At 32.7% G+C, this 25,972-nt stretch overlaps 2 protein-coding genes across 2 annotated transcripts; one reads left to right on the plus strand and one right to left on the minus strand.

Annotated features, from left to right (window-relative positions):
• Positions 1-12,132: 12,132 nt before the first annotated feature.
• On the plus strand, positions 12,133-20,820 carry LOC143543796 (V-type proton ATPase subunit a3-like). Its single transcript, XM_077036037.1, has 18 exons — positions 12,133-12,484; positions 13,214-13,258; positions 14,550-14,672; positions 14,750-14,857; positions 14,940-15,050; positions 15,138-15,311; positions 15,420-15,557; positions 16,098-16,205; positions 16,292-16,399; positions 16,484-16,632; positions 17,527-17,680; positions 17,778-17,938; positions 18,212-18,418; positions 18,549-18,732; positions 18,813-18,896; positions 19,003-19,199; positions 19,751-19,810; positions 20,515-20,820. The coding sequence occupies exons 1-18, from the start codon at positions 12,341-12,343 to the stop codon at positions 20,720-20,722; spliced, it is 2,463 nt and encodes an 820-aa protein (XP_076892152.1). The 5' UTR covers positions 12,133-12,340; the 3' UTR covers positions 20,723-20,820.
• A 447-nt stretch (positions 20,821-21,267) lies between these two features.
• LOC143543797 (protein NRT1/ PTR FAMILY 8.3-like) lies at positions 21,268-25,232 on the minus strand. Its single transcript, XM_077036038.1, has 4 exons — positions 24,946-25,232; positions 24,547-24,764; positions 23,048-23,601; positions 21,268-22,210 (listed from the first exon to the last, which is right to left on the minus strand). The coding sequence occupies exons 1-4, from the start codon at positions 25,097-25,099 to the stop codon at positions 21,421-21,423; spliced, it is 1,716 nt and encodes a 571-aa protein (XP_076892153.1). The 5' UTR covers positions 25,100-25,232; the 3' UTR covers positions 21,268-21,420.
• Positions 25,233-25,972: the final 740 nt, after the last annotated feature.

Below are 25,972 nucleotides of genomic sequence, written 5' to 3' on the forward strand. Positions count from 1 at the left end.
GTAAAATTTGTAACGAGACAAACTAAATAAGAAATGTTGACACTTTCAAAGGGATAAGGGGAGTATTATATAAAAAAGAAAGTAAAGATTGGAAATGATATGAAGCTTGAAATTTTACCTATCCGGAGAGAAAACTTACCTTCATGATATATATATCACTTAAAGTTGAGTAACATGATGGGTATGTTTGGCAAAACTAGCTCCTAGCTGTAGATGGAAGCTGCTAGCTGGTGGCTAGAAGCTGATGGCTGGAAGCTGGTAGCTGTAGCTTTTTAGATATATTTAGATGTTTGACAGAGTAGCTGGAGTTTTTAATAAAATGTATAAAATTACTAAAATGGACATAACTATAAACAAAAATAGTAAATGTATTTATTTTGGAAGGTTATTTCAGTAAATTAATATACTAAAAGCTTGTAGCTCTTTCTAAACGCTACTAGTAGAAGTTTTAAACTTTAAGTTTTTTCTCCTGACATAAAAGCTTCAAGCTCCTTGAATCAAACAAGGCTTTTAATTAAGTATGAGTTTTTAATTAAAAGCTTAAAGCTTGTAGTTCTGAAAAGCTCCTAAAAGCTTAATGCCAAACATACCCGATGATTCCCGTCCAACACGTAAACCTAACATGCATCTCTTTACTCATTGTTATGTCATCTCTTGCCTTTTATTTTTATCCCAATTCTCCAAAACTAAAAATATGTCACCTCCCATTTGTCATCATATTAAATATAGTTTACTTTTTTTTATTATTATTATATGGCCTTTTTTTAATAAAATCAATGTAGAAATAGTGGCAGACCATAAAATGCCTAATAAAATCTAAAAGAATAAAATAAAATTAATTTTTTAAATACATAATAAAACTACGTGACTCGTTACTAGAAATGCATAATAGCATATTGATTTTAAATGCATAATAGTATGCAATAATCAATGGTTGCTCTTTATGGATTCAGAATTCAGGAATACGATACTCTAGAGTTGCTCATTAATCAAATAATCAATAATATAGCAATTAATCAAATAAGCAAGAAAAAGTTTTTAAAAATAATACATAAATTGAGAACTTACAAACGATTAAGAATTGGATTCGAAACTCGGGATAGCGGAGTCATTACTGCTGATAGTAGCCTATAGATCCAATCGCCCTTGTTTTTTAGTTTGAAAAGTAGATGTTGAAGGCGATTAACAAATGTCATTCTTTGAATTTTTTATTAACTTTTTTATAATTGTTAAAATAGGTGGGTTATTGGGTTTATCAGTTAGGGTTTGGATCAAATACAAATGAAATTAATTTGCTAATTATGATAATCAAATAGAATAATTATATATACAAGTAAAGTATTTAACGTGCTACTTGTATATATAATTACTCTACTTGATTCTTACAATTAACACGTTAATTTCATTTGTATGTTAACTTTCTCCTTATCTGTTAAGTAATTATTGAGTTCAAATACTTAATGGTTATTGGGTTTAATTTGAAATGGGCTTATTTGTTTAATGGTATACAATTGTCTTAGCTAGTTACAATTATATTTGTTAATTAGTTTATAACAAGTTTATGTAATTATATTTGCATAATTTCAAAACCTTAAATAATTTTTTTGGCTGGTGTCAAAGTTTCATGAGGTGATTAATATTTTATGGGGCCAATGTCAAAGTTTCTTGAAGTTCTTTCAAGATTAAATAATTGACTAACTAAAATTTTTGTAATTTTAAGCATTCCAAGTTATATGTAACAACCCGTTCTCTAGGTGCGTTAAATAAAGGGTTGCTTCGTGGATTGAGAAAGAAATACAGGGTCGATGTAGGGCTTTGGATTGAAACTTGGAATAAGAAAAGGCCTTAATAATCCCAAGTAAGAGTATATACTGCTTTAACTAAGACACCAAGTGAGATTCTGGCAACTAAAAACAACAAATTCCCTACTTTATCAAAACAAATAGTAACAAAGTTTGCCAATACCAACCGTTGATGAGCGTAACACAAAGATAAAGACCACAATACTGATGAGTTTGGGTGTTATTGAAAGATATAGATATGGTTATGAAGTCATGAAAGTTATCCCCATTTAGAAAGTGGATACTTTTAAAAACCTTAAGAAAGTGCAATAAATCATATAGATAAGGCGATGATATGAAGGCAAGATTAGGATTAAGGGGTAAAAAAAACTGTAACCACATGGAAGATTGTATGAACAAGCAAATAAGTTGCAAGAATACCTCAAAGAGAAGGACAGGTTGGCCCAATGATTATTTTCGCAACATTAACAAGCCTTAAAGTTCGAAGGATACGTGAGAATGGTGAAGCTCTTTAGAAATCATGTATTACCATTGTTTTCAACGGTTAAATTCAGAGAGAGGGGGCAATTATTAGAAGTCAAAGCGTTACCGATCAATTACATTAAAATCTCTCTCTCTCTCTCTCTCTGAATTAAACTAGACGAGTGCCCGCGCGATACAGCGGGTCTTTGAACGTGGAATCTATTAATCACGTAACAATTATGAGTGTTCATGGTTCGGTTTAAAATCTTGAAACCGTTTAAAATGGTCATCGGTTTGGTTTCCCGGCTGGGTTGTTTACTTTCAGTAGTGTTTTTTTTACTTCCTTTATCCTTTCAAGTATCATATTTTGTCTTAGTTGGAATTGATGATACGGTTATATTAATAATCATTTTAAGCAAATTTTATTATCAAAGCTTGAACTCTTAAACCAAACCAGAACCAGAACATTAATAACAGTTTGGTTTTAATTTTTAATGGTTTAGTTTTCGTTTAAAAACAACCAAAACCGGCATTGAACACCCCTACGTAACATATTAATTTTTTCAATTGAAAAAATTATAATAATATTATATACAAATTAAAGAGAATAAAATACTCGTTTTTATGGTGCAATATATTTACAAAAAATATTAACGTATGAAAAATTTATTGTCGTTTAAAAATCGTGGGTGAGAAGTTGGTTTAAAGTTGAAACTAAAAGCATGATATGGTTAAAGATGAGGGGGCAAACTTGTAAGTTGAGTGAATTGTGTTTAAAAGACAAGTTTACCCTTAATTATACATGTATTCATGCTTTAAGTGTTGTAAATTACTTAAAAATGGATGTCTTAATTTGCCCTTGTTTGGTGTATTATATATAGTATAGATAATAGTTTTTGTATACTTATTATTACCTTTTTTTTTCTTTGTTTCATTCACAATCACTTTAAAAAAAATATTAACAACTTTATGAGGTGAAATATAAAATTTTTAAACATAAAAAAGAATCACTATATTTTCTCTCTATTTCATTTAAACATCCCAAATCAGTTTACACTATAAAATTTTTATTCACAAAATGATGGATGGTTATGAATGCTTTTACACTTAAAAAGTCAAGTATTATTAATTTATTATACATCTATAAAGGCATTGTGGTTATGTACAATTAAATGATTTTATCTTTAATCTAAAGTTTAAAACCACACACAAATTAAGCCACAAAGTGAGGTAATTAGCCATGAAAGTGAAATTGAAGAAGTAATGATTAATATTAATATAACAAAAATCAAAAGACATATGACATGATTGCTTCTCTGAAGGAGGTAGGGAAGGGATAGGATGGTGTCTTTAAAGAATGTCCACTCCAAGACTCAATCTTTTTATTTCAGTTTTTCTCTACACTCTTTCAGGAGATCACACTCCTTGTATTTATATATATAACCCACACCCTCCATCTTTGTATTCATATACTCATAATTACATACACATATCTTCTTCTCTCTATATATAATATATGAGCTAGCTGCATTATTATGAGTGCAAGTATAATATGGTTGGCCATGGGACAGAAGGTGATGTTGGAGAAGCAGGGTACGTGCAGGCCTCATGTTAATGTTCATGTTCATGGCTAATTTCTTGCACGTGCTCCCCTTCTCCAACCTCCCCTCTCTTTCTCTCTCTTTGCACATCCTGCACGTGCCTTCTTCTCCAACCTATATATACATATAATATATATATCTATCTCTCTCTTCTGTGTGTGTGCAGAAATAACAAGGACAGGTAGGTGAAACTATTCTTTTTGATGAAGGTGTGTGTTTGGATTGGAGGGTGCAGCTTTAGCTACTGTTATTCTACAAAACTATATACTTGCAGAGATGTATCTTCTTCTTTTTTGTATTATTATTATTATTATTATTGTGTTTTATTTAGTTAAATACATTTACTTAATTATACATGTGATAAAATTTTTATGGTTTAGTTAACAATATTAATCGTTTGCCTTTTATTTTCATTATTAATTTGTTTATTTTAAGTTTTTTTTAACGGTGACAATATTATAAAACAAGAAAAGGGGACTATCAAGACCTGAGCAAAATCAATAAAAGTTTATATTAATCAAAATAAGAAAAGGACTCGTTGAGTGCTCGGCCAAGGATTACTTGTTGAATAATCGACGTCTAGTGCGATTATTACTACGTTAAGAACTATCGGGTTTTTTTTTCTTTATATATAATTTTGTTCAACTTAAATCACCTAGTCCAAGTTTAAAGTCATATATATATATTCAAAGTGAGCATACTATTTCCTTAAGAAATTAAGTTTGATAACGACGTACAAAATCAAAGTTCTTATCTCTTTATTGTTGATTCAGCAAATGATCTTAATTCGGAAAGTATATAATATTATCTTTTCTTCGTATTATTTTAGAAAATTATTTCATGCAAACAAATCTATATCAAATTTATTATTATTTGATTAAGAATAATGTTCCAATCTTCATTACTTGTACACACACACACGTACGTACTACTTACAAGATTGTGACCGACAAACATTCAATGAAATCAAACTTTGACTTCTTGACCACACCTAACCCTATTTAAGTTATTGATAAGTTTATTAAATATACGTAGATAATGTATTTAAACGTTTAGCTTATTTTATTTTCTTATAATGTATTCATGCCAAATGCTCATTAAGAATTTGAAATGATTTTCAAACATTAATATTTTTTAAAACATAGGGTCATGTTTGAAGATTTGTGTCCATAGTTGGACTTAAGAAGATGGTGATTTGACGGAGGGTCAATTAATTAAACAACGTGCTAGAAAGTATTTGAAGTTAAGAGTTGATGATTATGCATTTGAATTTTTAATGATGATTATCAAGCTATAACAAATAAGGATTTGACACTAATGTCATGATTCAAAGTTTTAGAATATGTTATAATTAAAGAATATGAAGATCAACCTTGGAAGACAGAGTTTGAGTCGAAGACATATTGGACTAAGCTTCATGATAGAGACTAAACAAGAAAGTCAGGAGATTTAATCATGCAAAAGAGCTTTTCTTGCTAAAGAGTTTGAAATTTACACTTTATTTCTTGTAACATTGATATATTTATTATCTTTTTAAAGTTTATGGTTGTAAATGTATCTCGTATTTTGTTATGTTGCTTAGTTATACGTTATTAAATTTTTCTTTGTTTTCACTTTGAAAGACGAAAGAAACCTCTTGATTTGATGCTTTTAGGAGAAGGGTACGATGAAAATTTGGAGAAGATGGTTCGCACGTTTAAGTTTATTACAACAATGAATTTTGAAGTTGGCACCACACATCATTCCTATGTGTCAAGTTCAGTATAATTTGATTCAGTTATCCTCTAAACCAAAAGGATAAGTTATCTTACTATTGGATTGAATCCATCTCATTAAGATTTATATTAAAATAAACGTATGTATATACTTTTTTTGTGTTGTGAGGGGATAATTTGTCTTCTAAGTAAGTTGATTATGTAAAGGTGATTAGGTGACACGTCAACTCATTTCGGGTTAGGGCGTTACATTATCTGTTCATCTCTTTAACATTCGTCTTCACTAGCTTTGGCGCATTAACTCTTGACTAATGAGTCACATATCAATTACATGCATCCTCAACTTATCGGTTCTACTCATGTATGTTTTTCAAACTCTCTAGCTTATACATAACAACTTAGTGTCCATCCCCTCTTTATCGAACTCAATTCACACTAGAATATCATTTATTTAACTTCCCAACCCTTTTATAGCACATTAATAGCTCACTTATTTAATATGAGCTCATAATCTCTAAATGTATCAAGATTATTTTGTCTCAATTCTTTCTATAAGAATTTCAATCAACTATCTACTTATGGTTTTTGACGTCATATCCCTGGTTTGCGATGGACGATCTCTCAGAAACTATGTATTTCCCAAAATCACATTCTCTCATAATTAGTAATTTTAAAAAAAAAAAGAAGGAAAAAAAGATGCTGAATTTGTGTTGATGGTATTTCAAACGAATATATATACCAATCTTAGTTTGTTTCTATAACTGTAAACACAATCATCACAAATCTGAAACCTATACATGGCAAATTTTTGATTCAAAACATGGTAGATCGTTGTTTAGGCATGGAATGTACATAATCTCCTGAGTGCACGTTAGCGAGCGAATGTTGAGGATTATTGTTAGCGAGTTGGTTGGAAGTGGTAGTCTCATAGTTTTAATACTTTGTCACTTGTGCATCATCTCACGATGTGATATCATGTTGGGCTAGAACCGTTGGCCTCAGAATGTGGAGCCATGAGGTATCTGTCAAGCCATCATAGCTCCTGGGCACATAACCAAGAAGGTTACAAGAAGGCACTGGCAGGACACCCCCACCTAGCCATTAGCACCCGAATGCATGCACAATTTTGAAGACATTCTTCCCATGAATCTCATGCCACCCTTGCTTATTCACATTACCCTTTATCTCTCTTCAAAATCCGTTTAAAAATAGCTTATTGGTGATGCTCTAATAACTTAACCAGTATACAATCTCATTCGCACAAATATCATGAATTTGTAAATCTGCATTTTATTTTGATCACAAGAACATACATTTCTCCATCATGTTCACAATTATCCTCTGAGCAAAATCCTATAAAAAACAAGTATAAATTTAATAGTTGTATTTATGCAATTAATATTTCTTTGGCGAATACTTAATATTAAAAAAAACGGTTTTTCAAATCATAGCCGGTTGAGCTAAAGCTGAGTTAAATAGTTAATCCTTTAATTTCACAAAAATAGAATTTCAACGCAAAAATATATGATTCAATAATAAATAATAATCCATAATCTGCAAAACTAGAAACACTTTTAAGAGATATCACCATATAATGAAGTACAATATTAAGATAACAAAGCCATATACAGTTCAAGAACTTGAAACGAATAACTCACCACTAAAATCGATTAAGAAGCTTTGATGTCAGATTGACATGAAGAAGTGACTTAATCAGAGATTAACAAGAAGTCTGGTTATGAGTACGATGACACACATGTAAGGGAACGGTCAATTAGTTTGCACTAGGTTAAAAAGTATAAATCATAGGTTAAAAGATTTTGATGAGTCGTTAATTTAAAAATAATGGACTAAAATCAGTATGACGATAAACCGAGACCAAACCGAGCTATATTGTACCGGTTCGTTACCCGAAATCCGGTATAACTGGCTGATATTTACCGCTTTTTAAAACATTCGTTGCTTAAATTGTGAAAATTAAAATTCAATTGGATTTCAGCCTAAGGTTATTAAACATGGGTAAAGTTAAAATACAAAGGACAATAAAAATGAGAAGGATAAGAGGGAATCTAGTCCATTGATCTTAGATTTGAATTTGAATGGCTGAGATAAATTTTAATAAATAAAAATTGATGAAAAGAGCATTAAGGTAATAACCCACATTTGTTTACTTTCTCTCTCCACATGGAAGGCACATGTCAATTCCCCATCATTTTAAAATGTCCATAACTTTTTCATACGACATTATTTTTAAAAAAAAATTTCACAATAATAATAAGCGTTTTTTTATCTTTAATATGAGTATCATATTGTTATATAAAAATAAAAAAAATTAGCGGATTTTTTTAATTGTGTTTTTTTTTTCATTGTGTCATTGTGTAATATGATGTCTCCATTGTGTTATATTTACCAGACTGTGTTTCCATTGTGTTATATGTACCAGACTCTGTATCCATTGTGTTATATTGTAACATTCGTTACTTTTCAAATACGAAAATCCGACCCGTTTCAAATTTTCGGTTTTATTTATGAATATATGTATAAATATAAATGTATATTTCAAGTTTCGTTTTATGTGTGTTCGTCAACCGACTCATTTTGATGTTTCGATGTATTCGTATAATTTTTTTTATATATAATTATTGTTTATTTATTTAATAATAATTACGACATGTTATAGTCACTATTCGTTTTTTTTTCTATTTTGTATTGTTCAATAACGAAACTCCAAGTTCATCATGCATACTTAAACGAGTCCCGTACTATACGAATATAATATGAAAATAAACCAAAGTATATAAGTTTTATTAAGTATATATAACATTCCAAAGTCCAAGGTTCATTTTATACATTATACTTTAACTTTTATTTTAATATAACATGAAAGATGAAGGACTAAAGTGTAAATACCATATAATAATAATAATGAAAAAATAGCAACAGCAGCCCCCTTTCCCCGTCTCCCCTACCTCGGTTTTCCGGCGAGACCTCCGGCGGCCGGAAATCGGCGCCGGAGTAAACCAAACACCACATTTAAATGTCGTTCGATCCGGTAAAACATTCCAATCGACATCTCCATTAACGATAAGCAATATTACGTGAATTATATCACTATTTACTGACCTAATTAACTCGTTTAATCACCAAAACCGTCGGAATTAATTAAAAACTTAATAACTCGAATTAAACATCAAATAACCCAATTGAAACTATAAATAGAACGCAAATCTTCGTTTAAACTTTTTACAAACAGAAATTATCACAAACAAACTCTCCATAATCTCTAATCCGTTCACCTACGTTCGTGTTCCGGCGAGCCCCGTTATCCGTCAATCCGTAACATCTGGAGGTAATGGTTATATGAAATCTTATTGTTTATAAGCGTATGATAAAACCCCTGACACAAATCGGGCAGACAAGGAATGGAGTTGAAGGATTTAATCCTAGGGTTTGTTTGGTGAAGATGATGAACATTTATATTGATTTAAATATTTTCGTTTATGGTCTTTTAACAAACAAACAAAACTGGTCTAGTGGTTAGTTCATGGGATTGTGGGCAGAAGGACCCGGGTCAGCCCGTTTTTGATTTTCAATTTCTTTTTAATCATTTCTTTTATATAATAGTTAAAACAAAACTTATAAAAATATATATATTTTTTTTATGAATTACAATAAATCATATAAAGTTCTTTATATTAAATAAAATTAGTTTTAAATTGTATTTATCATATTTCACCTAAAACCCGACTTTCGTTTCCGATAAGTCTCGTTAGAAAACCCGATTAGTGTTATAAATAATCATTATTGCGTTAAACTTTATAACACGACACGAAATTATTTTCTACATAAAATTTCATGAAAGATCCATAATCCATGATCGCTATAGATTTTCAAACTCGTCAAGCCTTGTTTAAAACTCGTAAAACTTGTTTTTGTTCGTAACTATAAACTTTGTTAACATATTTATTATCAAAACAAAATATGTCGTTGACATAAAATCCCATAAACGTTATAATATCCAAACTCGATATTAATCTCGAAATTTAATATTAATTCGTTAAAATTCGTTAATGCATAAAATAATACAATAATATTCAACTCCATAATAAAATGGACATTCAACACTCCTAAATCCCGACAACCCGATTTGTCTACTTGTTATAAGTCGTTAGTTAATATTTATTTTGTACTTTTAATTTTAGTTCGTGAAGTTCAATTGCTTGGGTTTCAATTATGCACTTTCGGTTGTATTTCAAGTTTGTCTTCAACTTCAAGGTGAGTTTCTCACACCCCCTTTTTACTCTTTTACTACTTTTGGGGGTAGCATATATATCCTATCCAAATTACAATTTCGTTTATTCATTATTTACAAACTACAATTCTCTACATGGACTTGTGTGTTTACTTGTTACTTGCTCAAAATTACTTGCACATGGATTACTTCAATATAGTATGATCATACGCCCCATTTGCGCTCAATACATTTGTTGTTATGAGTGGAAAATGGCCTTATTATCCGAGTACGTTGGTGCACAATCCCAACTGGAAATGATCTTACTTGCGCTTATTTGAGTACGCCGGTGCACAATCCCAGTTGGAAAGGACATTACTTGCTCATTTACACTTGTTCATTGAATTGTATGATTTTTATGTACGTATATCAAAATTTGTGTGAACTCACCAACTATCCATATAGTTGACATTATTTTATATATATGCTACAGGTACGTATATTCGAAGTTGACACATGAAGAAGACATTAGAACTTAGGGTATATCAATAAATGGATAAGATGTGAAATTGTTCTTGTAATTTTCCATGTATTTCTTGTTACAAACTTGTGTACTTGATGTTTAAATCAATTAATGATAATATTGTCACTTAATAGTGTCACATGTGTTTTGAGCAATCTGTACGTCACACTCAGGCGTTTCCGCTTTAGCCGGGGTGTTACATATATTTACTAGACTCTGTTTCCATTGTGTCATATTCACATGACTCATCTTTTGCACAATAACACAATAGTTTAACTGCACAATGACACAATAATGTTGTTTCACTCTGTCTCTATTGTGTTATATTTACCAGACTCTGTTTCCATTGTGTTATATTTACCAGACTGTGTTTCCATTGTGTTATATTTACCAGACTGTGTTTCCATTGTGTTATATTTACCTCTGTTTCCATTGTGTTATATTTACCAGACTTTGTTTCCATTGTGTCATATTCACATGACTCATCTTATGCACAATAACACAATAGTCTGACTGCACAATGACACAATAATGTTGTTTCAGACTCTGTCTCCATTGTGTTATATTTACCACACTATGTCTCCATTGTGTTATATTTACCAGACTGTGTTTCCATTGTGTTATATTTACCATATATTTACCATACTCTGTTTCCATTGTGTCATATTCACATGACTCATCTTATGCATAATAACACAATAGTCTAACTGCATAATGACACAATAATGTTGTTTCAGACTCTATCTCCATTGTGTTATATTTACCAGACTCTGTTTCCATTGTATTATATTTAACAGACTCTGTTTCCACTGTATTATATTTACCAGACTCTGTTTCCATTGTGTCATATTCACACAATAGTCTAGCCGCACAATGGCACAATAATGCTTATACACTCACGTAAATATCTTATATGACACAACAACACAATAGTCTAACTGCATAATGACACGATAATGTTTATACACTCACACAAATGATCTCATATCACACAATAGTCTAACTGCATAATGACACGAGAATATTTATACACTCACACAAATGATCTTATATCACACAATAACACAATAGTCTAACTGCATAATGACACAATAATGTTTATACACTCACACAAATGATCTTATATCACACAATAACACAATATTCTAACTGAACAATGACATAATAATGTTTATACACTCACACAAATGATTTTATATTACACAATAACACAATAAGATACGTTAGACACAATGAAAAATAAAACCTAAAATGTATCGTCGTTGTTTGAAGTTGTATTCGCTTCTTTGGAACATTTTTGCTTGTTTCCTTTCTCTTTTTGGTGTCAATAGGTTGTTCTTCAAGCAACGAATTCTGAAGTGTCGCATCCGATGACGGTGATTCAATCGGAGGTTCGATTGGCGCCGTCAAAGATGAAGCCATTGATTCGTGAAGGAGGTTCAGTTGAGATTTCAATCGGAGAATGGAGATGGAACAGTTTATGTTCAGAGGAAAAGATGAAGAAAATGGTAGAAGAAGTGATGAAGAACGATGGATGGAACCGTTTGTATTCTGATTTTGAGGTTTAAGCGTTTGCCCTTGTTTTTCTCTAATATTACAAAATTGCCACCGCCCTTTTTTAAACCATTGATTTTGTTTAAGATTTAATCAAATGGTTGATAATCCTTCTTACACTTCTCATTTTTTATCCCCTTTGTGTATAGCTTGATCATATTAACCATTCCCAATAATAACAAAGAAGGTATTTAGTCAACGTCAAAGGAAAACAAGGAGAAAGAATTCAACACGGTCTCAAAACGCCGTCGTTTAGCAGAGCAGGAAGGAAGAAGGTTCATGTTATTATGTTAGCGTAAAAGCAGCCATTGTTGATGACCAAATAAGAAACCTCACCAAATCCTCCGTGTCGGTGGATCAAATAATTATCACCGCCGGAGGCTAAAACCACATACATACATTCATAATAATAATATTATTATTATTCGCTCAGCTTCCGACGGTTAATAATTATGATGGAAATGCTGGAAAACCTTCCGACGATGGATATGATGCGATCAGAGCCAATGCAGTTAGCTCGGATCATTATCCCTATCGAATCGGCTCATCGAACCGTTTCCTATCTCGGTGACCTAGGCCTTTTCCAGTTTAAAGATGTATGCATTATATTATTATGCCTTTTTTCTTCATTTTACTTAATTATCATTAATAGGAGTTAAGATCTGATTAAATAGGATATGAATTTGATTGAAGGTAATTATGTTATGTGCTGATTGAATCATGTTGAACAGGTAGTTATAACTTATAGCTGATGCATTATCTATTGCATCTCCAATTGAAGTTATGAGCATTTAAATTTTGTTTGGTTAAGACTCGTGTCTGGATCTAACGATTGATCATCTTATTGCTTTTTGAGTTAAAGAGATAGATCTGATATGATTCACTGTTAGTTTCTTAAACAGGTTCTTTTTAGTTTTGAGCTTTGCAGAATATGTTAATATTTTCTTTCACATAGAGTTTTCGTATGATGTTACACTAAGTATGTCTTGTGAATTTGCATGTGGATATTAGATGTATTAGCTGAAATTGGTTTTGAGTGGATGTATTTGGAGACCGTATTTACTAATGATCATCCCTCTGTTTGGAGGTTACCGGCATTGAGTGGATGTATTGAGCTAAAATGCATTAGTTGAAATTATTGAATTAGATTTAGCCGATGAAGCTGATAAGAAGGCGCTATTTGTAACTTGTTTCTATATGCACATGTAGGGTCCTTAGTACACTATGGTTTATAACACAAGTAGTTTTCATTATAAATTTGTGATCAGGTATATATTATTTCTGACTGTTTCGTTTTCTTTTGGTTGTTCTTGTTATCTGGATAGCTCAACTCAGACAAGAGCCCATTTCAGAGGACCTTCGCTACTCAGGTATGTTCATTGCTTGTCATCTGGATTGTTAATGACAAGTAATTTTTGTAATACCTGTATGATGATTATTGTGTTTAGTCCTACTGTTATGTTTTTCTATGTGGACACCATACATGCTCTTGACTTATAAGGAATGAGACTACTGTTGTGCTGTCTGTCTGATTTTCTTTCAAAAAAGAATCTTGGAAATGGATTATACAATTATATGTCTAAATGATACATTCTGAAGTGTTCTTGTATTCCAATGTTGTGTACCAAACAAGAGGACTAAAATTTTTGCCATCCCAATCATGGGAATACATTATTTATAAGTTATAAAGCATGACAATGCAATGGAACATGAAAAGAGGTCAAACTGTAGCATCATGACCTGATTGGTTAATTAAATGTGCTGTTATTGCTGAACTCATGTTTACTTCCTTGCTGACTTTTTTTATCCTTGCTTCTTATTCTAAATGTTGATTATGTCTTAGCTTACATGGGTACCCTGTTAGGTGTTTAATGCTGGTAAATTTTACTTAACATCTTAGAGATAGTAGTTAAATTCTATTGCTATGTATTACACCTTTCAATAGAGAAGTAGGAACATCCGAGCATAGGTTAACTGTAGTAGCATGAAGACTTGAAAAGTGCAATAAATTAAACTGAACAAATTATTGTATCTAAAGATGCAGTTATTTCTTAACCCTTAAATACATAAGCTGGTTTAATATGATTTATCAAGCTAGCCGGTAGGTACTAATCAAAGCATAGTTTAGCCCTATGATTGAATTGCAATAGTTGGACTCCCCTCTGATTAACCTCTGCTAGACTGAATTCTTGTTTTGATACGTGACTGTGGTCAATTCTTTGATTTTATATGCTATCATTTGTTGGCCCAGAAACAAAATAAGAATTGAAAACCCAGTTTTGATCGAAACCAATGATTGAAACATTTATTATAACCAAGAAAGTAGATTTTTAAAAACTTGATTACAATTGTCAACCATAACTTGGTTTATATACGCTAACACCAGCGACTCAGTTGGATCCTACATTCTAGCAATTCCTATTGTAGTCAAATGGGTTAGAGTTATTAGCCTGTATAAACCGAGTTATGGTTGACAATTGTAATCAAGCTTTATTAGAGAGATATTTTTTTTGGTTATAATAAACATGTGGGAGTTATCCATAATTGTTTTTGTAAATCTTTGATATCGATTCACCACAGTAGCCCTGCTAACGAATTATGCCATACAACAAATCTTCTCTCTCTCTCATTCTTTTGAATATATAAACTTTCCTGATATAGATTAAAAGATGCGGGGAAATGGCACGCAAGCTACGTTTTTTCAAGGATCAAATGATGAAGGCTGGTCTTTTATCCTCAACAAGGTCTGCATATGGCTCAGAAATTAGTCTCGATGAACTGGAGGTAAGTAAAATACGCAATAAGCATTCGATACCAACATGCTACAACTGTATTGTAACATATATTATTATGATTGCTAGGTAAAACTCGGAGAACTTGAATCTGAGCTGATAGAGATGAATGCAAACACTGAAAAGTTACAGCGTGCCTATAATGAACTTTTGGAATATAAGCTTGTCTTGCAGAAGGTGATTAGGCTAATTGATAGCCTCAAGTACTTGTTCTTTGGTTCATACTTTAAGATTGATGAATATTGATTTCTTATTTCAGGCCGGTGACTTTTTCCATCATGCTCAAAACAGTGCTACAGCTCAACAGAGAGAATTTGAAGAACATCGCCTTGTTGAAGGATCAATGGATAGTCCTCTGTTATTAGAACAAGTACTCAATTTTGAATATAGTGGTCTATGTTGGTATGTGTTAGTTAATCTATATATTCTAATGCAGTGTGTATTAACATGTTTGTAGGAAATGACAACTGATATTACAAAGCATGTTAAGCTGGGATATGTAAGCGGTCTTGTCCCAAGAGATAAATCAATGGCCTTTGAAAGAATCCTGTTTCGTACAACCAGGGGTAATGTTTTCTTGAAGCAAAATGTTGTTGAAGAACCTGTCATTGATCCCGTGCAAGGAGAGAAGGTATTTTTTTTTTAAAATTTTAACATCATTGTAAATTTTCTGGGCTACATTTAGTAGTGTGGTATGTCTCTTTCAGCTTATGAGAAGTTGATATGCACTGATTTACAGGTGGAGAAAAATGTTTTCATCATCTTTTATTCTGGAGAAAGGGCAAAGAACAAGGTTTTAAAGATATGTGATGCTTTTGGAGCAAATCGTTATCCCTTTACAGATGACATAGGAAAACGATACCAAATAATTACAGAGGTATGCTGCTAATATGAAAAAGCTCATTTCTTTCGAATTTGTTAACTCTACATAGTTGAAAGAAAACATTAATAAAAACCAATATTGCATTCACCTGCTAATGCAAGTTAGGCCGATGATTTTTTTTTTATAATTTAACTCTATGTTATGTTTACTTATCATATGGAGAGAGAAAAGAAACATTCACTTATCCTTTCATGATGTACTTAAATGTGAATTTAATCAGAATTCAGAACCATCCAATTAAGAGTTTCAGTATGAAGGGTTTGATTAGGATGGTAAATAAGGTTATAATCATTAAGAATCTATAAAATTCTATACAAGGATGTCTGTCACATGTATTCGCTTTGATAATTCTCTTTATTTAACATGCTATAGGCGTCATTCTTATATATTGTTAATCTGAAAATACTTTATTATAAGTCTGATTCAGGAGTAGTAAATCTTGATTCTCTTGAATGTGAGACATCACATACTGAAATGCATTATACATTTCAAAGAAAATAAACCTGTAGTCACTTTAGAAATTTCAACTTTTAGGTATCTGGAAAAATTTCTGAACTAAAAACTACAATTGAAGTTGGAACATTGCACTGGAGCACTGTGGTACAGGCTATTGCTAATCAATTTGAACAGTGGAATAATTTGGTAAGTTCACTATTTTATTTGTTCACGCACTTTCTTAACCTTTTTTTGGGGGGATTTCTTCTGAACTTGTACTTTAACTGATGAAGGTAAAGAAAGAAAAATCAATTTACCACACTTTAAATGCTCTTAGTTTTGATGTGACGAAAAAATGCCTGGTGGCAGAAGGATGGCATCCTGTTTTTGCTACAATTCAGGTATGTTACACTATTTCTATAAAGGATGTCTCTACTTAGGATAGATAGACCTTTGACAGACTGTTATACGATATTGGGTTGCAGATCCAGAAGGCTTTGCAGAGGGCAACAAGTGATAGTAACTCACAGGTTGGGTCCATATTTGAGGTTCTGCATGCTAAGGAATCACCACCTACATATTTTCATACCAACAAATTTACTTCTGCTTTTCAAGAGATTGTAGATGCATATGGGTGAGTATTTTTTATTTATGTTATCTGATGGAGTTATTACTGTGGGCATTATGTTTATTGTAGATGTGATAAAATGGGCAGGGTGGGTAGCAGGTTAAATAGGGTGTGCATGGATCAGTTTTGGGCATTAAACTGAACCAAAGACCAGAAGTTCAATTTTTAAGTTTTTAAAAATCGTTTGTTTTTTTGTTTTGTTTTTGTTTTTAGGCTTCAGTTTTCACAATGGGTTGAAAGTGACCCAAAATAATGAATTTGGGCGTGGAACATTGTGGCTAAATTTTTGTTAATTAATTATTAATTGACTATTACCACATATGGGCCTAAAATTTTTGGGCTACACCAATTATAATCCATAAATTTAATAACAAAAGTTATTTTTACTGTTTGATCAGTTTTTTTTGGTACATGCAAAACCAAAACCAAACTGAATTTGGCTTTGAGAAAACAGAACCAAACCGTTGGTTTCATGTTTGGTTAGGTAATTTCAGTTACGGACTTACGGATCGGTTTTTTGCTTCATGCACAGTGTCGAAATGGCAATTTTTATACAGGTCAAAACACTTTCTGTCCAAAAGTTTTTACAGGTCAAAACACTTTCCATCTAAAAATTATAATTTGTTCTATAAATAAGTTTATATGTGATTACATTGTTTTATTTCAATAACATAACTTTTGGATTCATTGGTTTAACTTTATAGGCAGTTTTGTGCATTAGATTTACAATTTAGGATAGCTTCAACTCCTTTGTTGTATTGTTTTTCAATACCATCTATTATGTGGAAAGAAGTAAATAAGTATTTTATTACTTCCTTTCATTTTGTTAGTAACCATAACCAATATCTAAAGGCGATTTAAAGAGTAGGGTTAATAAAGCCTTTTTTTTTCACTTTACAGGGTAGCAAAGTATCAAGAAGCAAATCCTGGCCTATACACAATTGTTACTTTTCCTTTCCTATTTGCAGTCATGTTTGGAGACTGGGGCCATGGTATATGCTTGCTTCTCGCCACACTATTTCTTATTCTGAGGGAAAAGAAATATTCTAGTCAGGTACTTTCTACAGCATTTTAATTGGTTGTTAAATTTTAATGTAAAAACTATATTTTTATTGAATATTGATAAGCTACTTTTTTTTTGTAACTTGCAGAAGCTAGGCGACATAATGGAAATGGCATTTGGTGGTCGTTATGTAATCTTCATGATGGCAATTTTTTCAATTTATACAGGATTCATATATAACGAATTCTTTTCTGTCCCGTTTGAAATCTTTGGGCGATCCGCCTATGATTGCCGTGATTCTTCTTGCAGGTATGGAGTGTTATTGATTGCATAATTAGGAAACCAACTTTTATAAAAAAAACCCAATATTTCAAAAAGAAAATCAAATTAAAGTAATCTGCACAGATTACTTGGTCAAAGTGGTGATATGGGAAATGATGTGCTATTGCTTAAATTACCTAAAATATATATTCCATCAAAGTTGATTACCTTCTTATGCAAGTAACCCATATGAAATGTGGATAAATCATATTATTATATTTTCTTTTATGTACCTTATTTTAACATTTGATTTCACTATAGTGATGCTACAACTATTGGAATGATCAAGGTGCGGGACACTTACCCGTTTGGTGTGGATCCTATGTGGCACGGAACACGTAGCGAGTTACCATTTCTTAACTCGTTGAAGATGAAAATGTCCATTTTATTGGGAGTTGCACAAATGAACCTTGGAATCATTTTGAGTTACTTCAATGCAAAGTTTTTCAAGAATGACTTGAACATTCGGTATGATAAATTCTTATTGCACATAAATTGTTTATCAGCTATATTTTTGTATTAAATAGGTCAAATTAAATAAATATACATAATGGGAAACATGTCATATGACTTAATATTAATTATATTTTTATCTCAGGTACCAATTTATTCCCCAGATGATATTCTTGAACAGTTTGTTTGGTTACCTTTCTCTGCTCATTATTGTGAAATGGTGCACTGGTTCTCAAGCTGATCTGTACCATGTAATGATATACATGTTTCTCAGTCCCACTGATGATTTAGGAGATAATCAGCTTTTTTGGGGCCAGAAATATTTTCAGGTCTCAATACTTATGTGGTTTTTATTTTATTTTGTATAAATGAAATTGTACTAAATTTTGTTAATCATGGGTGCTACCAGATACTACTACTATTGGCGGCACTTGTTGCTGTACCATGGATGCTGATACCGAAGCCACTTCTTTTGAAGAAGCAACATGAGGAAGTATGCTCGCATCTATTTTTTTGGATTTCTTTTATTTTTTTGTTTTTTATTTCTCGAGTAAGTAATTAATAGTCTTTGTGGTTTCTTTTCTTCTTTTTTTGGTTAGAGACACCAAGGTTTAGCTTATGCACCGCTTCACAGCCTTGATGAGAATATTGAATCGGATTTCAGTGACAAACCGCATGGCGAGCATGAGGAATTTGAGTTCAGTGAAGTTTTGGTACATCAGTTAATACATACTATAGAGTTTGTTCTTGGTTCGGTTTCTAATACGGCTTCTTACCTACGTCTGTGGGCTCTAAGGTGAGTCAGCAAATTGAATTATTTAAGAAGCCTTTTTAAAATTAGAACCACATTTAGACCGTCAGATCTGCTTGATGAAATCTTTTAAAGCGGTGGCGTATTCGTAAGTAATGTATAAACATGCTGTATTCATTGGTGAATGCATTATATTTGAGTATTTAGTGCATTCATCGGTTAATACAAGTAAATATTAGTGAATACACTATTAGAAACTATAGTGTATTCACTATTTGCATACGTGTAGTGTATTCTGTAATGTGTTTTGACATTAATAATGAAAATTCCACTACATAAATAAGTTTTATCAAAGCAAATCTCATGGTCCGAAAGTGGTTCTCAAATATTTAGTGGTTCTTATTTGAAACCGCCGCTATATGTTTGTATGTGTGTGTACACATAAATGTGTATGCTTTTACTATAAAATCTACAAAAAGGCGTGCATGCTTTATAAAATGTTTTTTTCCACTTGCCATATTTCTGTTTTTTAAATTTGTGGTATGACAGTTAGACAGTATATCTCATCTTGAATTGCTTTTATATTTTCTTACCAGTCTAGCACATTCGGAGCTTTCGAGTGTATTTTATGAGAAAGTCCTGCTTCTCGCATGGGGGTAAGTTATTTCCGTTGTAATTCTAAAGGGTTAGGGGTAATTTTGACACAAATTAATTTCATGGGTCATTTTGGGTTATGTTTTTATCTCAAACAAGGCAAATTTAAAATTCGGCCAAAGTCAATTCGTGTTATTCATAAATGTGGATTATTACTGGAATTTTTTTAATTGATGATTAAGCTTCTTTATTTAAAATTAGGGGTGTCTATGAAATAAAAAAACCCATCCATAATCGAAGAAATCGAACCAAAACAAAAAAACGACAGTTTGGTTTTATGTTTTTCTAAAAACTGAACTTTCGCTTCGTTTTCTGTTTTGCGTCTAACCAAAACTGAGAAAACTGCCCGAATTATAGATTTTAAGTAATTTATAAAAGTTTAATAAACAGCGGTGCCCATATTTTTTTAGGCTCACATTCATTAGTTTGGCGATTTTTTTTTCTGCCCAAAAATTTCACGGTCAAATGGTAAAACCAAAAAAACCGAACGGAACCCAGACCTAAAACCGAATGGTTTTCAAAAACTCAAAAACCGAATTTTAGGTTTGAGCCCAAAACTGACTCAAAACCAACTTACCAACCCATTCACGCCCTTATTTAAAACGATCAAATAGGTGTTAACCCAAACCCGACCCACATTAAAAACGTTTGTTTCGACCCACTAGTACAACCATGATACTAACCAAGTAGCTGTTTGTGAGTGCAGATTCAACAACGTGATTGTACTCATAATTGGCATAATCGTATTCGTGTTTGCTACTGTGGGTGTGCTACTTGTGATGGAAACCTTGAGTGCTTTCCTGCACGCACTGAGGCTACACTGGGTGGAATTCCAGAACAAATTTTACGAGGGAGACGGTTACAAATTCATCCCGTTTTCGTTTGTTTCTATCGGGGAAGAAGACGATAACTGATCTGCCATTTTTAACAGATTTTTTTGCTTGATATACCTCAATATCTACAGTTGTAATTGATTAATTGATTGCTGTATACTGTAACATTAAAAAGAACAACTTATAGTCATTTTATTCATTATTATTTTTTTTTCTAATTGTTGGGAGTGTTAGAATCCGAAGCTCTCGCATGTAGTTATGGTTATAAATTGTACTGCTAACCGTATTAAAATGGTAACAAGGTGTGTTAATTTATTATTAACTTTTAACCTAGATCCTTAAGAATTGGTTTCGAAGGTATGATCTTTGAAAGATATAATTTTATAATATTAGTATATTTTGCACAAGCTAGCTGTGTCCAGTAATTGGGTATCCAAACAAGGAGTATAAGAAATCTGTAGAGGATACAGATGCTCATGACTGATTTAGAGGCTTCCCTTTAATAAACCAAACATGCTTTGGTGTTAACCGATTACAAGATAATCTCTTAATGAAATCATTAAATCAATAATATGAAATTCGATATTCATTTAGTTATGCTAGAAATGTACATAGAATTCAAAGTGCTAATAAACATTTTTCCTTCCAATAATTAAAAATATAAACAATTCATAAACCTTTCTAGGACTTAAAATTAACAGAACCAACTACTACAAATATACCATACATAAACATACGTTTCTAGACATTAAAACTTGTTTCGTGTTTATATATACGGCTCATCCTTGATGTCGACTCGTGTACCTACGGGCGACCCACACATACACGAACAAATTAACCAAACTTATCGCAGCCAAGATCGAGTAATAATAATCAAGTTTACTCTCATTAAGATCATCTCTTAACCACCCATTCTCACCCGTCCCCGTGGCCCGCTCAACAATCTTAACAAGTGCACTATTTACCCAACTCCCGATCCCTATCTCACTCAAAAACAACGCCCCACAAACACTTTTCATACCATCGGTCGCTTCATCATAGAAGAACTCCAGTTGTCCCACATAGGTGAAAGACTCGGCCCCACCCAATATAAAAAACTGTGGGACCAGCCAAAAAACGCTCAATCTCTGTGGGTTTGGGTGGGTCCTACGCATGTGTTCAACTGCTGCAGCCGAGGCAAGGGCAAAAATGGAAATAAACAAACCGAGACCCATGCGTTGTAAGGATGTGAAACCACGGTGATGGTTTGTTTTCCGTTTTATAACGGGTACGATAATCCTTTCGTATATGGGGACGGTTATGAAAGCGTTTACGACTGCAAAAACTTGCATGGAGCCCGGGGGGATGACGAAGTTTGGGCCGAGGTGTCGATCCAAGGTTTTGGATTGGGCCAAGAAGAAGGTGGACTGTTGTGCTAAGGAGAGGGAAACGGCTATGGTGGAGGCCCAAACTGGAAACACTCGTAAAAAGGTTTTTAGTTCTTCGACTTGTGTCACAGTGCATAGCTTCCATCGGTTGTTTATGTCAGTTAACTCGGGATCTTCCATCATTGCTGCTTTGTCCAAGAATCTAAAAAACAAATTGTTGATTGTTTAAATTCATACGTTAACTATGATTACAAAAACAATATAGTTACAGCCAGGAATTTTCAATACAGAACTGCAATAACCGCATAATACACTTGTATCTAGAGGTGTGCATAAAATTAAAACAAATGAACCCAATCGAAAACCGATGGTTTAGTTTTCTACTTAAAAAACAAAGTTTCTGTTCGGTTTCTGCTTTTGCATCTAATTAAAACCGAAAAACATGAACAAAACTGAATGTAGTGATCTTCATTTTCTATTTTGAATGTAACTAATTTATAAGAATTTGAAAAATAGTGTAACAAAAAAAATTCTAACCCAAATATATAATAATCAATTAATTAACAAAAAGATTTAGATCCAAATTCATAATTCTGGGCTAAAAATTTTTTCGGCCAAAAAATTTCAAGCCGAATTGTTAAAACAAAAAATAATGAAACCGAATTTCGTGTTTTTTGTTCGGTTTGAGCCCAAAACCGACCCATGCACACTGCTATATATCTTTTAGAGTTGTGAATAAGCCGATGTTGGGCTCAAATCGAAAACCGTTCAGTTTGGTTTCGGTTTTGCCATTTTGGGCTGAAAAAATACGGAACCGAATACTGAATTCGCCTAAAATTTTAGTTAACCAATGCTAGCTTGATTATTGACATAAAATATTTGGGTACACAATTTATTAATTTCTTAAAGTAACTTATAATCAGCTTTTTCGGTTCAGTTGGCATCATTTGATGCTCACAATATCATCTACTTAAAGATAGTTCTGTATTGAACGCGCCAGTTACGATAATAACATAAATTATCAATAAAGCATACTAACCTATACTGAATAGTATGAGACAGCTTCCTTGCACCCACAATATCCGAATCCTCGGTAGCAACTTCAAAAAGCTTAACATCAGGACTCACTTTCACACCTTTAAAATGATTCCTAACAGAAACCACAACCACCTGAACAAACCGGGTAAAAACGCTCCCCATCGGTTTCTTATACCGATACCTTGGAAACCCAGCTGCCAAAATAACAACCGAAGCAAACATGATCCCGGTCGGTAACCCGAACCCCCACGCATACCCTTTCTCCTGTTCTATATACACCATCACGGTTAGCCCTAACATCGCCCCGACTTTAATTGATAGGAAAAAGAAGTTGAAAAACGTGTATTTGTACGAGAGTTCGGTCTCGTCGTGTTGGTCTGCACCAAATGACGGGACGTTGGGTTTGACCCCACCCGTGCCCAGGGCAACTAGAGCTAAGGCACAATATAGAAAGGCTGATTGGCCCGGGGTGGCTGATGGGCAGGTTGATGATTCGGTGCATGGTGGCGGGCGTAAGGAGTTGACCGATGCTGAAACGGTCAACAGTATCATTCCCTGATCATAACAAATAACAAAAACTTATTATCAGACCCTTATACGCAAGGCCGGCTTTAAAGGAGAGTAGGGTGGTTGACGGCCCCCGCCCCCGATCACCCCGGTAGGCCCGATTTTTTAAAGAAAATTTATATATTTTTTTATGAAAAAAAATATGTATTTTTAATGTTTAAATTCAATTTATCAACTCATTTAAGCCTACTTTTATAAAAGAGGAATTTGCACAACTCGAATCATAACCAAGTAAGCTCATTTAAAATTTAATAATTCAAACCTAACAAAAAAACCCTTTTACTTAAGGCCCAAAGTTTTTTTCGCCTTCGGCCCAAAAAGTTTTACTGATTTTCGAAGGCAACCCTGCTCATACGTAACCAGATGTAGAAGGAGAGACAGTTGTGCGGTTACATAACCAACCGCCTTCTATATCATGTGTTTGTCATTCTTATAGTTCTCAACTTAAAATTGGTTATATATTGATCAACCATCGTTAAACCTTTGGTCTTGTTTGGTGACTTGGTTTTATAAAGCTGCGGTTGTTAATAAACAACTCAAACCAACCAAAATGTTGGCACCGATAAAAACCAGTCGGTTTGGTGGTTCAAGGTTCGGTTTTAACTTTTAACGGTTCGAAACTAGGAACCGTCCGTCTAAACTGAAATTGATTTTATTATTATTTGTTGTAGATATAAAAGTTATGTAAATATATTATGTTTTATATGAACAAATCTTTGTCATTCCTTAAAAATATTCATTTCATATATACCCAACGAAAACTAAAAAATTCATATATATCCAACTTTAATGAACATTTACTCCATGATCATCTTACTCTTCTCATTATATTCGTTTAAACCTTGTTTTTTATTATCCCGGTCACTTCGGTTTTGGTGACCAGTTCCAAACTGTAACGAGTAATTGCGTAATTAAAAACAAGAAGGCACTTACGGCTAGGTAGACGGCCGAGGAAAGAAGAACGGTGAGATAGCGGCCCAAGTAAGCGTCAGCAATAAACGCTCCGAGAATCATAAGCAAATAAGTAGCACCCACCCAATCACTCACATGAGTTGCAGCATCCGGCAACGACTCCTTCATCTCCTTGGTCAAATACAACACCAAACTCGCAGACACCGTGAACGCGGACAGCCTCTCCGCCGCCTCATTAGCTATAAAAATCAACTTAAACAAACTTTTACCAAATAACAAACAAACTCCATAACTAACTAACTAGCTAACTAATTCTGTTACAAACAACGTACCGATAATTTTTTACCAAATAACAAACAAACTCCATAACTAACTAACTAACTAACTAACTAACCAATTCTGTTACAAACAACAACGTACCGATAATAAACGGAGTGGCTTTCAATCCACCGGTTTTCCGTTTATTAGCAACTCTGCCTCTGAAATCAACGCTTCCGTTGGTTACCAAATCCATTGATGACGTCTCTGTGGCTGTGGCTGTGTTTGGATCAGTGTGAAGCAACTGGTAGCTCATGGAAATTAAGGATATTATTATTATTATTTGGAAACGGATTGAACGATTTTAATGCGGGAACTAATTCGTGATTTCGTCACGATTCGAATATATATGTCCGGATACAGTGAATTGAGATTATAGGTTGTGATTTAAATTAATTAATTATTGTGGATACTTATGAAATCGAATCATGACATTTAAGTTGGGTGATTTGAATTTATATTTGAAGCTGGATACTCGGAAATATAATTTGTTTTTCGGTGCTTATAAAAAAACGAGAGGGGATGTATAACTGTACAAAGATATCTATCTAAAAACAATCAAGAAGAAAAAATATAAAGTGTGAAAATGTTTTTTTTTTCTTTTTTGAACGACTTGTGTTAGCTTGCGACTTAGCGTATAGCATTATTGTGTTGTATGACTGGAATCAAGGGCTCGTGCAGCTGTAGAGAAAAAAAAAGAGTAGTGAAAAGAGTGTCGGTAACAATAATTGACGATAGAAAATGTACCTGTAGCTAGCGGTGATTATAGTTGAAAATAATGTTAGATTGATACAGAGAGAATAAATTATAGAAATAGAGATGCGGAGTAGTTTAGGCATATCAAACGGTACATGTGTGATGTGTACACATAATCCTTGTAATTATCTAGCAGATTTAATTCAATAAAACAACTACTAAGTAGTGATTTTAACAAACCGATGGAATTCTATAAAGGTGTGGTTGTATAGTTAAGACGGTATCATTGTTAAGATGGTATCATTTTGGTTCATTATGACATCGGTATGATTTCGACTTTATATAAATTGTGAAATGGGGTTTTAAATTTTATTTTTTGAATGAGTTGTGTTAATTAGCAACTTAGCGTATAACATCGTTGTGTGTGGTATGA

The sequence above is a fragment of the Bidens hawaiensis genome, unplaced genomic scaffold (assembly GCF_021521415.1).
Source record: "Bidens hawaiensis isolate Kalapana, Puna unplaced genomic scaffold, B.hawaiensis_p1.1 tig00013298_1, whole genome shotgun sequence".
Taxonomy (NCBI): Eukaryota; Viridiplantae; Streptophyta; class Magnoliopsida; order Asterales; family Asteraceae; genus Bidens; species Bidens hawaiensis.